Genomic DNA, 12,376 nt, shown 5'->3' with positions numbered 1-12,376 from the left:
TCTAGGAAATTGGGAGAGACAGACTCTATGACAGACAGACTGAGGAAGATCGTCTCATTGGAGTCTCGGGATTTTTCGTTTCCGCCTTCCTCACCGTAGTAACCAGCCATTTTGGAGAAATGAGTTCAGTTTATTGAAGACCAATTTTCAGGTAAGTGTCCTAAAAGTCCTTCTTAGTCAGCAACAAGCCTTCTTATGAGTTTTCACCCTGCCTCCTTTGTGGCGGTGGATGAAGGATACAAATTTTGTTTCGGTCTTCATCCACCTCCTAATGCTATTCTTTCTAAAGACACTCTCCTGGTCATCCTATCGGCCAATGCCAGTGGAAGAATGAAAGCACCAGTGGTGGTATTTTTGATATTTGCAAAGAATCCAAAAAAAGTTGTAACCCTAGTGTGTACCCTGAGAATCAGGTTAGTTAAGTAAGAAATGTTTTAAAGTAAGTTTCCTTATCATTTTTTCATTTGCCTGCCTGTAAATCAATATTTAATGATAAATCAAAAGAAAGAAATTCTAAACGTGGAAATAATTTTTTTTTTCAATAATTGTGCTACTTCGCATTTTCGGCCATTACATGGAAGGCAAAATTCATATTTATTTTATCAAAGAATACTCTTTTATACTAAACAATGAATTTATACATGTTTTATTTAGTCCATATCTACTTGGATTTATAATAATTTATAATACTTCTTTATTTTGTTAAGTATTTTCATTTTTTTAGTTTTATTAATAATTTGTGTTATTTATCATGCTTTCTTTTATTTATATATTAAATCCATTTTAAATTCCATAATTCAGGTTCAATAATTTAATATATTCATTTTACACACATGTTATTAAACGGTTTCAAATAAATTTGAAAATAACAGTACCAACCCCTTTACTTTGTTATTTTAATTTGAACCACTCTCACCACACACAACGAAACATGCGCATTATTCACCACTCACAGACAGGCAGTTTTCAATTTCCCCTTACTTAACATGTGTTTGTCGCAATGTGTATTACGACAGAAGGCAAAACAATGCTGATTCTTTTATTTATTTTAACTCACCACAAAATGATAACACAAATTCTCTTTCCCTCTACTACCATTTCTGTACAACTGTGAGCACATGTTTTTTGTTTTGTGTTGTGATTTTTGCCGGGCGAAAAGTAAAAAAATTCCATCGATTGTTTACAATAAATAATTATTAAATTAAATAAATTCCCAAGTGTTATTAAACTAAATACTCAGCGTTTTACAATCTCCTACCTACACCAACTATACGAGAACTGTCATATCGTCTTCGCCATGGCTTCCACGGACTGTTTACAGATGAACAAAAGTGAAATGTTTGCCAAAATACGCGAATCTTTGTCAGTCGAGAAACGTTTGCACACAGAAAATCTCTTGGAATGTAAAGATGATTTGTTATTTTGTTGGGATTCCAAACAATCCTGTCTATTGACCCTGAATTGGAGAGCTGCAATGACAATGGGTTTGGATCAGATTAAATTCCAGGTAAGTTGTTGTGTTGCTTTATTGTGGCGGTGGTTGTTGATTGGGATGATGGTGGAAGGGTAAGTATGTACACAATATCTATGAAGAGGAAAGCAACAAGTTTTTTGAGGAAAATTCTAATAAGATTTTTGTTGATATTACAGACCGGACGGTGGTTTCTATAATATGTTGCAATGTGTGTTTCTACAATCAGGGCGGTATTAGAAGCTAAAGAAAGCGAAAGCAACCTGCCAGATTATTTTGTAAGGCCATTGTTAACAGATACAAAGACGGTTTTTTTTGAACATTGTGATTTGCGGGAGCCTCACTTGAACAAACAAAAAACAAAGTCTTCTGCAGAGACCTTCTATAAAATAGAACATGTTTGTATGAACATTCTATAAGGATATATACCCATTTGCGGCTCTTATAATATAGAAGAGCAACTCTAGATTCTACTATATAAAGAAGACCGCCGTAAGAGTCTCCTATGGAAAAGGGACCACCTAAAAGTACCCATAAGGGCCTGTCATAGAATAAAAGACAACCGTAATGGGTTAATTATGGAATAGAAGAGCACCAAGGATCTTCTATAGAATACCACCATAAAATTTCATCTATATGTCTTCTGTAGATTCGATAACTGTGCAAATGTCTTCTACAGAAGACAGTCTATAGATGAAATATAAGACTTCCTTAGTGGTCTAATAAAAACACATGGCATCTGTAGGTGGCTTCTATAGAATAAAAACTTCCACAAAATTATTCTACACCTAGAAAACCTACGAAAGAGTCTATTGAGAGTAGATAATCTTCGTAAGGGCCTTAAATTGTATGTAAAACCTCCGCAGATTGATTTATCGAATAGAGGTATACCACAGGGGCCATCGTAGGGACTTCCGCAAAGGTCAAATAACCCAATAAGTCTTAAGTGTATTCTATATTATAGAATCGCCGTACGATACTTCTTCAAAATAGAAGGTCTAAATAGATTCTTCTTTAAAATAGAAGATTTATGGAGGGATCTTCTGATGGATAGAAACAATTCATGGGTATCCTCTTTGAATAAAAAAATCTCTGCATGGGTTTTCTATAGAATAGAAAGTCGACGGAGGAGGTTTCTATGGAACAGAGTGTCTTTTTAGGAGTCTAGAAGGCGTCGGTAGGGATATTCTATAGAATGAAGGCCAACGTACGGGTCTTCTATGGAGCAGAATATCTTCTGGGGGTCAACATAGGGGTCTTATATAATATAGAAAACATCCGTGGAGGTCTTATATAGAATAGAAAGCTTTTTAGAGGTATTGCACAGAATAGAGGGCCTCCGCATAGGTATTCAACAAAAGGAAGAACCTCTGTAGCATATTTCATGGAATAGAAACCTGTAAGAGTTTTCTGTAGAAAGGAAACCATCCGTGGGGGTCTTATATAGAACAGAAAGCTTCTTAGAGGTATTCCACAGAATAGAGGGCCTCCGCATGGGTATTCAACAGAAAGGAAAAAGCTCTGTAGCGTATTTTGTTTTCCATAGAAAAGAAACCATCCGTGGGGGTCTTATATAGAACAGAAAGCTTTTTAGAAGAATTCCACAGAATAGAGGGCCTCCGCATGGGTATTCAACAGAAAGGAAGAACCTCTGTAGCGTATTTTGTGGAATAGAAACCTGTAAGATTTTTCTATAGAAAAGAAAAACGCGGTGAGGGCCTGCTATAAAATAAATAAAACAAAATAAATAAATTCTATAGAACAGAAAACGTCTCTAGAGGACTCTCTATAGTGGGTAGGCTTCCTCTATAAATTAGAAGGCTTTCGAAGTAATCTTCTATAGAATATAAAACGTCCGTAGGTCTCTTCTATAGAATAGAAGGCCTTCAAAGGGGTCGTTTGCAGAAAAGAAGAACTCCGTTTGGGTCTTCTGCATCCCCTTGAAGAATTGAAAACCTCTGCGCGGGTCTTCCATCGAATAAAATACTTCTGTGGGAGTATTCTATAGAATGGAACACATCTGTAGGGGTCTTCTATCGAATAGAAGACCCATGTAGGGATCTCCTATAGAATGGAGAGCCTCCTTATGAGTCTTCTGCGGTATAGAATGCGTCCGTAGGGGTATTCTATAAAACGAAGGCCGCCATACGGACGTTCTATAGAGTAGAATACCTTCTAGATATCTTCTATAGAACAGAAGACCTATGTAGGGATTTTCGCCTCCTTAGTTCTTTTATGGAGTAAAATACTTCGGTAGGTGCCTTATATAGAAAACAAGGCCTCCGTAAGGGTCTTCTATAGTATAGAAGGCAACCGTAGAGGTCTTCTATAGATCATCTATAGAATAAAATAATTCTGTTGGGGCCTTATATAGAAAAGAAAGCCTTTTATGGGTCTTCTATAAGATAGAAGGCATACGTAGAGGCCTATATAATAGAAGGGTTTTCTATAGAAAATATGGTCTCAGTAAGGGACTTCTTTAGAATAGAAGGCTTATGTAGGGGTCTTCTATAGACTATAAGGTATCGGTAGGGATCTTCTATAGATAAAGCATTCTTAGGGGTAATCTATAGAATACAAGGTCACCACAGAGGTCTTCTATAGAAAATAACGTTCCCGTAGAGGTGTTCTGTAGAAAATAAGAAATTTCTTTGAGTTTTGTATAGGATAGAAGTCATCTGTAGGGGTATCTACAGAATAAAGGACCTCTGTAGGTGACTTGTTTGGCACAAAAGGTCTCCGTAGGCGTCTTATATAGAATAGAAGGCATCCGTTCGTGTTTTCTTTTGAATATATGGCCTCCTTAACTTCTATAGAATGTGAGACCTCCGTATGGGTCTGCTATAAAATTGTCTGTGCGGGTCTTCTTAAAAAAGACAGAAAATCACCGTAACGTTCTTCCATAGAATCTGAAGCCTCTGTACAAGTCTTATGTAGAATATAGCGCCTCCGAAGTGATCTTATACGGAATAAAAGCCATTCGTAGGGACTTCCACATAAAAGAAGACATTATTAGGGGTTTTCAATAGAATGGAAAGAATCCTTTGTGACTCAGTAAAGGTCGTCAATAGAAAAGGAGCTCTTCTATAAAATTGAAGGATTTCGTAGGTGTCTTCTATAGCATAGAAGACCTCCGCAAAAGCCTTTTATAGAATAAAATACGTCTGTACGGTCTTCTATATTGTAGAAGATATCTTTAGGCATTTTCCGTAGAATGGCGTCTTCGGTAAATAGAAGACCTCTGTCTTCCATTGAATAGAATGCCACCGGTCTCTGTTGGGGTCTCTTATAGAATGGAAAACCTCTGTAGGGATCTATATATAATTGGAGTCCTCTGTGGGCTGTTTCTATAGAATATATGCCTTCTATAGAATGGAATACCTCTGTAGGGGGGTTAAAGACCTCTGAAGGGATCTTCTATAGAATGGAAAACCTCTGTAGGGGTCACCAATAGCATAGAAGACCTTTGGAAGGATCTTATAAACAATATAAGTTCTCTTTAGGGATCTTCTATAGCAGAGAAGACCTCTGTAGAAAATGATATGGAAATCCCTTAAGGAACTTCTATAGAATTGACGGCCTCTGCAGCGTGCTTCTTCTATACAATAGTCGACTTCTGTAGGGGTCTAGAATGGAAAACCTCTTTAGAGGTTTTCTATAAAATGGAAGAACTCTGTGGGTGTTTTCTATAGAATGGAAGACATCTGTTGGGGTCTTCTATTGAATAGAAGAACTCTGTAGGATTCTTCTATTGAATAGCAGACCTCTGTATGGGCTTCCTTTAGAATGGAGAAACTCTGTAGGCGTCTTCAATAGAATGGAAGAACTCTGTAGGTGTCTTCTATAGAATGTAAAACCTCCGTAGGTGTCTTCTATGGAATGGAAACCCTCTTTAGGAGTCTTCTATAAAATGGAAAACTTCTGTTGTGGTTTTCTAAAGAATGGAATACTTCTGCAGGGGTCTTCTATAAAATGGATGACCACTGTAGGGATCTTCCATAGAATCGTAGTTCTCTCTCGGGGTCTTCTATAGAATGTAAGACCTCCATAGGGGCCTTCTATGGAATGGAAAATTATTTAGGGGTCTTCTATGGAATGAAAAATTATTTAGGGGTCTTCTATGGAATTGAAGACCTCTGTCGGATGTTTCTATACAACAGAAGATCTCACTAGGGGCCTTTTATAAACGGAAAACTTCTGTAGTGGTTTTTATACCCTCAGCCTTTAGGCTGAAGAGGGTATTTACACTTTGATACGACCAAAAATGTGCCTCATCGAAATAATGGTTTTAGACCCCAAGTATGTTTGTACGATATCCGTTTCAGACAATTTTGAGTATATCTAGCAATGTCCGTCCGTCTGTCTGTCTGGCTGGCTGGTGCGCACGATAACTCTCGAACGGATCAATCGATTCGGTTCAAATTTTGGGTATCGAAATATTTTGTCCAGATTCGATTTAAGTTCGAAGATGGGCCAGATAGGTCCACTCCTTCAGGTACCTCCCCCACAAATTTTCAAAAATTGTAGCAAAACTTGTGCCCACGATATCTCTTGTAGGGAATAACCGATTTGGTCCATACTTTCCACATCGTGTAATTTCTACCAAATTTAGATGAGGTTCCAATATGGACTCAATCGGTCCACTCCTTCGGGTACCTCCCACACAAAATTTCGGAAAAGTTCAGTTTAGCACCTGGTCTCGAATCGCTTTGATTTTTGTTTACGCAAGTTGTATCCGCTGTCCTCTATACGACGCTGTAAGTTTCATTAGGGGCAAGTCCATACTTTCTGAGAAAATAGCCTGAAAGTTACAAAAAACCCTATGACACCGTGTGTAGTGGTTGGAACGCAAGATAACTCTCGAACGGATCTGCCGATTCGGTCTAAAATTTGGCTTTCGTAATATTTTGTCCAAACTTAGTTCAAGTTCAGAGATGGATTATATCGGTTCACTCCTTCCGGTACCTCCCCCACAAAAGTTCGATAATGTTCGGAAAATTTGTGCGTACGATAACTCTTGAAGGGAGTAAGCGATTTGGTCCATACTTTGCACATTATGAATTTTCTACCAGACTTAGATGAGGTTCCAATATGGACTCAATCGGTTAACTCCTTCGAGTACCTCCCACACAAAATTTCGGAAAAGTTCAGTTTAAGACCTGCTCTCGAATCGCCTCGGTTTTTGTTGTAACATCTTGTATACACTGTCCCCTAAACGAAGGTAAGAGTTTCCTCAGGGGCAAGTCCATACTTCCTGAAAAAATAGCCTGAAAGTGGAAACACAAACCCTATGACACCATGTTTATGGGTGGAAGCGAAAGATAATTCTCGAACGGAAATGCCGATTCCGGCCAAAATTTGGCCTTCGTAATATTGTTTCCAAACTTAGTTTAAGTTCGTAGATAAGCCAAATCGGTCCACTCCTTCAGGTACCTACCCCACAAAAGTTCAAAAATATTCGGAAAAATTGTGCGCACGATAACTCTTGATGGGAGTGACCGATTTGGTCCATACTTAACACATTCTCATAATATCTACCAGATATAGATCAGGTTCGAATATGGACTATATTTGTCCACTCCATCCCGTACCTCCCACACAAAATTTTGGATAAGTTCACTTTAAGACCTGCTATTGAATCACTTTGATTTTTGTTGAAGCAACTTACATTCGCAGCCTCAATTACGATGGTAAAAGTTGTTTCAGGGGCAAGTCCATACTTCTTGAGAAAACAGCCCGAAGGGTGTAAAAACCCCCTATGGCACCTCCATGGTCTATGTCGGTCCATTCCTTTAAGTACCTTTTCCGCAAAATTTTTGAACTTTAATCCTAATCAACATTTTTGTCGGTTCATACGACCAAAATTTTTTGTGAAAAAAGTGTTTCAATTTGCACAGTCTGAGGGTATATCTCTGTCGGCAAAGCCGACTGATACTTTTTTACTTGTTTATATAATGGAAGGCCTCTGTAGGGGTCTTCTATAGAATCTAAGTTCTCTGTAGGGATCACCTATAGAATAGAAGACTTCTGTAGGTATCCTTATGGGTATTTTATAGAAAACAAAACACACACATACAGAGGGTCTTCTATAAAATATAAGACCTCTGCTGGGGTCTTCTACAAAATATAAGACCTTTGTAGGGGTCCTCAAAAGCATAAAAGGCATTTGTAAGTATCTTCTAAAGTAAGTATCTTCAGAGAAAACCTCTGTAGGTACCATCTGTAGCATAGAAGACTTCTGTATGTATCCCTCAGGGTATTTTATAGAAAAGAAAACCTCCGTAGGACCTCAGTAGAGGTCTAGTATTGAATATAAGAACTCGGTAGGAGTCTTGTATAGAATATAAGACCTTTGTTGGGTTCTCCTATAGAATAGAAGACCTCTATTGTGGTCTTTTTAGAATAGAAGACCTCCGCAGAGTTATTCTATACAATAGAATACATTTTAAGAAAAAGAGAGACACCTTTAGTGTGTTTCTATAGAAGGGAATGCCTCGTTAGAGCACTTCCATACAGTGAAAGGCCTCCATTGAGGTAATTTAAGAAAAATATGAAAATCAGAAGGCTTATTCTATGCAGTTCTCAGAGTTGCATTGTGAAGGGTTTGTATATTGGAATATTTCTCATTTTAACTATACTTGTTTGTTCGTATTTACTTCAAGTGTCTGTTCACACCACAGGTAGCCGGGTCATTCGTAGAACACATATGGATGCTGTGGAATGTGGACCGAGTATCTGTATTTAAGTGGAGTACAGGAAGGATTGGAACAATTTGAAAGATATCACGCCAAACAGAGTAAGGTGATTGATATTTCAATCACACCAAGACGGTGTTGTGAAACGACCATTTCTGGTTAAGTCCTTGTTTAATATCTACGGAGATAAAATGCTACTGTTTTACTGAATATATGCTGATGATCGCCAACTATATAGCGTCCTCTGACACGGCTGAGGAGTAATGTCAGGCTGGTTTTTGCTTTGAGGGGAGTTTTACAGTTGACTTCAAAAATGTTGTTTCATACTCAACCCCCCAATCATACAGCAGCATTGCCGCAGAGAGATACTGACAGGACCCAACAGATCAGAATACAGAGTTCTGTTATTCTGATGTTTAACAAGAGTTCCGTGAGACAAAGTAATATTGTGATTCAGTCAGAAACACGCTTCGGTTCAGTCAGAAACACGCTTCGGTTTTAAACCTTTATTTGGACCAATATTGTTCTTGAATGTTGTGCACGATAACTGGTAGGATCTTAAATAATCCGTAGGAAATATAAGTAAAGTTTTTTTAACGCAACAATGTACTCCAATCTTAACCCCTTGAATCTAAGAAGATGTAACCTTAGGAATGGAATTCCATGGATACGAGTCATCGCCATAAAACAAATAACTTTGTCTTTTGAGAGTTATATTTTCCACTAGAGTCTTATTATTATTAGATCAGATAATGTCTTATCAAAAAATATGAGTCTATAACAATTAACTGATACACAATGGACAAACTTAACAAATTAAAAAAACAACACACAATGTTTCAACAATTCATCATTGATTATAACAAAAACAAAAGTAACACTATTCTACAAATAATCCCATAATCCAAACGAAACTAATCCTCTTCCAAGGCTGTATTGGTTACACCATTCGGACTACTGGCGTTATCCTTTTTGCCAAATTGTGAATTCATGGAGGGGGCACGATCAGCAACCACGCGTTTTTTGGTGTTGGGTGGTACATCAACCAAATCAATTGACTTACGGGTACCTTTAAAGAAGAGTGGGAGGCCAATAAAACCAAACAAATTACGTTTCAGCTTCTCTATACAAAAACTTACTGCAACAACCACCCATTTTTATTTTTATTTCTTTGTTGTTTTGCTAATGTGTACTATAAGGTCTGCGATCCTCTCAGAGCCTCAGCGTAACTACTACTAATAATAATAATTGAATTATTTACACCTTTTTTCGTCTTCAAAAAAGGTAACGACAGCGATGAGCTAATAAGAATAAATATCTCTTTTTGTTGTTGTTTCTTTTCACCTATACCCGCATTGAGTTGAAAATAGTTAGTCTCCTGTCTTCCCCTCCCAGAAAAATACTTAACTTCAATTTTTTTTTCGAATAGGTTGGTTGGCGTTTTGTTGCTGTTCCCATTACCGGTGATAAGGTTTTTGTTATTTGTTTTCACATGAATCACATGTGTGCGGTGGGGTTTTTTGCTCGCTGCCTAAAGTGTAGCCCCATGGCGCGGGTGCATACGGTAGTTTTAGCACTTTTATGTTGATTAGAGTTTAAATGATGTTTAAATGATGACCGACCACCTACCTCTGCTGTGATATGGTTATGAAGTGCTTTTTTCATTGCTCCCCATTATCATTTGTTGAGACTTCATTTCTAAATGTTTTTGTTGTTGTTGCTGCTTTAAAATATATTTAGAATATCGCCTTGTCCGTCTTTCTGTCTATCAATTATAATTTACAAAAGATAACGCTGAGCTATTCTTCGTAATGTTGCTTTTTTATCTATTTGGTAAAGAATTTATGTCATTAACATTAACAGTGGCGGACAAAAGTGAAACGAAAGACCTAAGAGGTCTTTAGCTGAAAATTAAGAAGGGCAATGGAAATTGGTTCTACGGTATTTTTTAAAAATGTATAAATTGTCTTTAGATGGAAGAACCAATGACGAAAAAAATCCAAAAACTTTTTTTAATTTGAATTTGTTTTTTTTTTATAGAAAGCCAAAATTAATTTTAGAGGGATTCGATAAAAGGATAATTTCAAAGGGATTCTATTTAATCGAAACTCGGTCCGAAGAGAAGTCTTCCATTTCACAGACCTCCATAGAAGACCTACATTCTAAAGACACAACCCAAGCTGTGTCGTCTATAAAATATAAAGAGGAAGTCTGCAATTCTATAGGAGACCTATAGAAATGTCTACCTACCCATAAATGGTTATGGGGACCTCCCCTATTCTATGAAAGGTTCCAATGAAAATCTGCTGTTTTTTGGAAGGGAGTCCGTAGGCAGGTTTTCTCTTCTTTAGAAGGCCTCTGCGGAGGTTTTCCATTCTATAGAATATCCCCATTGATGTCTTATTCTATACACAACCTCTGAGGCCGCCTTCGAATTCGCAGTAGAATCGTCAGGTATTTTTTTTATACTAAAAAATTTCTAGGGAGGTAGTCTATTTTATGGAAGGCTCATAGAACAGATTTTTATTCTAGAGAAAAAAAGGCAGGCAGGTATTTTTTCTTGATAAAACGCCAGAAAGATCTTTTATTCCAAAGAAAAATCCTATGGACGTCCTCCACTTTAGAGAAGATCCCTAGGACGGCATTTTATTCTAAGAAGTATTGGTGAAGAGATCGCTTATTTTATATTCCAAGAATTCTATAGACTCCATAAGGGAGGTGTTATAATCTAGGTAGGTATTCTATTCTTTTATATAGAAGAACCTAGAGAGATATTTATAGGGAGATCTTCTATTTTATGGGCTGATTTGCTATTCTGGAGGTAGGTTTTCTAATCTACATCCCCCGAAAGAGGTTCTCTTTTTCTATAGTAGAAACTTAGACAGATCTTTAAATGTAGAGAAGATCCCTAGAGCGGCCTCCTGTTCTATAAAATAGCCCTAGGTTTATCTTCTATTATATAGAAGACCCCAGAGTGGCCTTCAATCCTACCGAAGACCCCCGGAGTGGTCTTCAATCTTACCGAAGATCCATAGGGCGGTCCTCAATTCTATAGAGGATCCCTAGGGTAATCTTCAATTTCATAGAATGTCCCTACGGTGCTCTTAAATTGTATAGAAGAACCCTATGGTAGTCTTCTATTCTATAGAAGACCGCTAAGGTGGTATTCTACTCTATAGGAGATCCCCAGAATGGTCTTGTATCTTATAGAAGAACCCTAGGGTGGTCCTTTATTCTGTAGAAGACCCCTAGCGTGGGTTTCTATTCTATAGGAGACCCCTAGTATGGCCTTCTATTCTATAGAAAACCTACCGAAGACCCCTAGGGCGGTCCTCAATTCTATAGAGGATCCCTAGGGTGATCTTCAATTCCATAGAATGTCCCTACGGTGTTCTTAATTGTATAGAAGAACTCTATGGTAGTTTTCAATTCCATAGAAGGTCCTTATGGTGTTCTTTATTTCTACCAAAGACCCCCGAGTGGTCTTCAATTTTATAGAAGACCCCTAGGGCGGTCCTCAATTCTATAGAGGATCCCTAGGGTGGTCTTCAATTCTTTAGAAGGCCCCTAGTGTAATCTTTAATGCTATAGAAGACCCTAGGGTGGTCTTCAATTCTATAGAAGGTCCTTATGGTGTTCTTTATTTATGTGTTCTTTATTTATTTCTACGGAAGACCCCCGGAGTGGTTTTCAATCCTACCGAAGACCCCTAGGGCGATCCTCAATTCTATAAAGGACCACTAGGGTGGTCTTCAATTCTATAGAAGACCTCTAGGCTGATCTTCAATGCTATAGAAGACCATAGAGTTGTCTTCAATTCTATAGAAGGTCCTTACGGCGTTCTTTATTTCTACCCAAGACCCCCGGAGTGGCCTTCAATCCTACCGAAGACCCCCGGAGTGGACTTCAATCCTACCGAAGACCCCTAGGGCGGACCTCAATTCTATAAAGGCCCCTAGGGTGGTCTTCAGTTCTATAGAAGACCCCTAGGGTGATATTCTATGCTATAGAAGACCCTAGGGTGGTCTTCAACTCTATAGAAGGTCCTTATGGCGTTCTTTATTTCTACCCAAGACCCCAGGAGTGGTCTTCAATCCTACCAAAGACCCCCGGAGTTGTCTTCAATCCTACCCCTAGGGCGGTCCTCAATTCTACGGAGAACCCCTAGGGTGGTCTTCAATTATATACAAGACCCCTAGGGTGATTTTCA

The 12,376-nt window shown here is 38.0% G+C and overlaps 1 protein-coding gene across 1 annotated transcript in view; it reads left to right on the top strand.

Moving 5' to 3' along the window:
- Positions 1-1,090: 1,090 nt before the first annotated feature.
- Positions 1,091-12,376, top strand: part of mbo (Nuclear pore complex protein Nup88) — a 150,937-nt gene continuing 139,651 nt past the window's right edge. The window contains exon 1 of the mRNA XM_073972157.1: positions 1,091-1,507. Within this exon, the coding sequence (XP_073828258.1) occupies positions 1,298-1,507 (210 nt within the window). The 5' untranslated portion in view covers positions 1,091-1,297. The remainder of the gene's footprint in view (positions 1,508-12,376) is intronic.

This window comes from Musca autumnalis, unplaced genomic scaffold, assembly GCF_047663935.1.
Source record: "Musca autumnalis isolate F117 unplaced genomic scaffold, ASM4766393v1 scaffold_3, whole genome shotgun sequence".
NCBI lineage: Eukaryota > Metazoa > Arthropoda > Insecta > Diptera > Muscidae > Musca > Musca autumnalis.
Note: the sequence above shows the minus strand (reverse complement) of the source record. Positions and strands in the feature narration are given on the sequence as shown.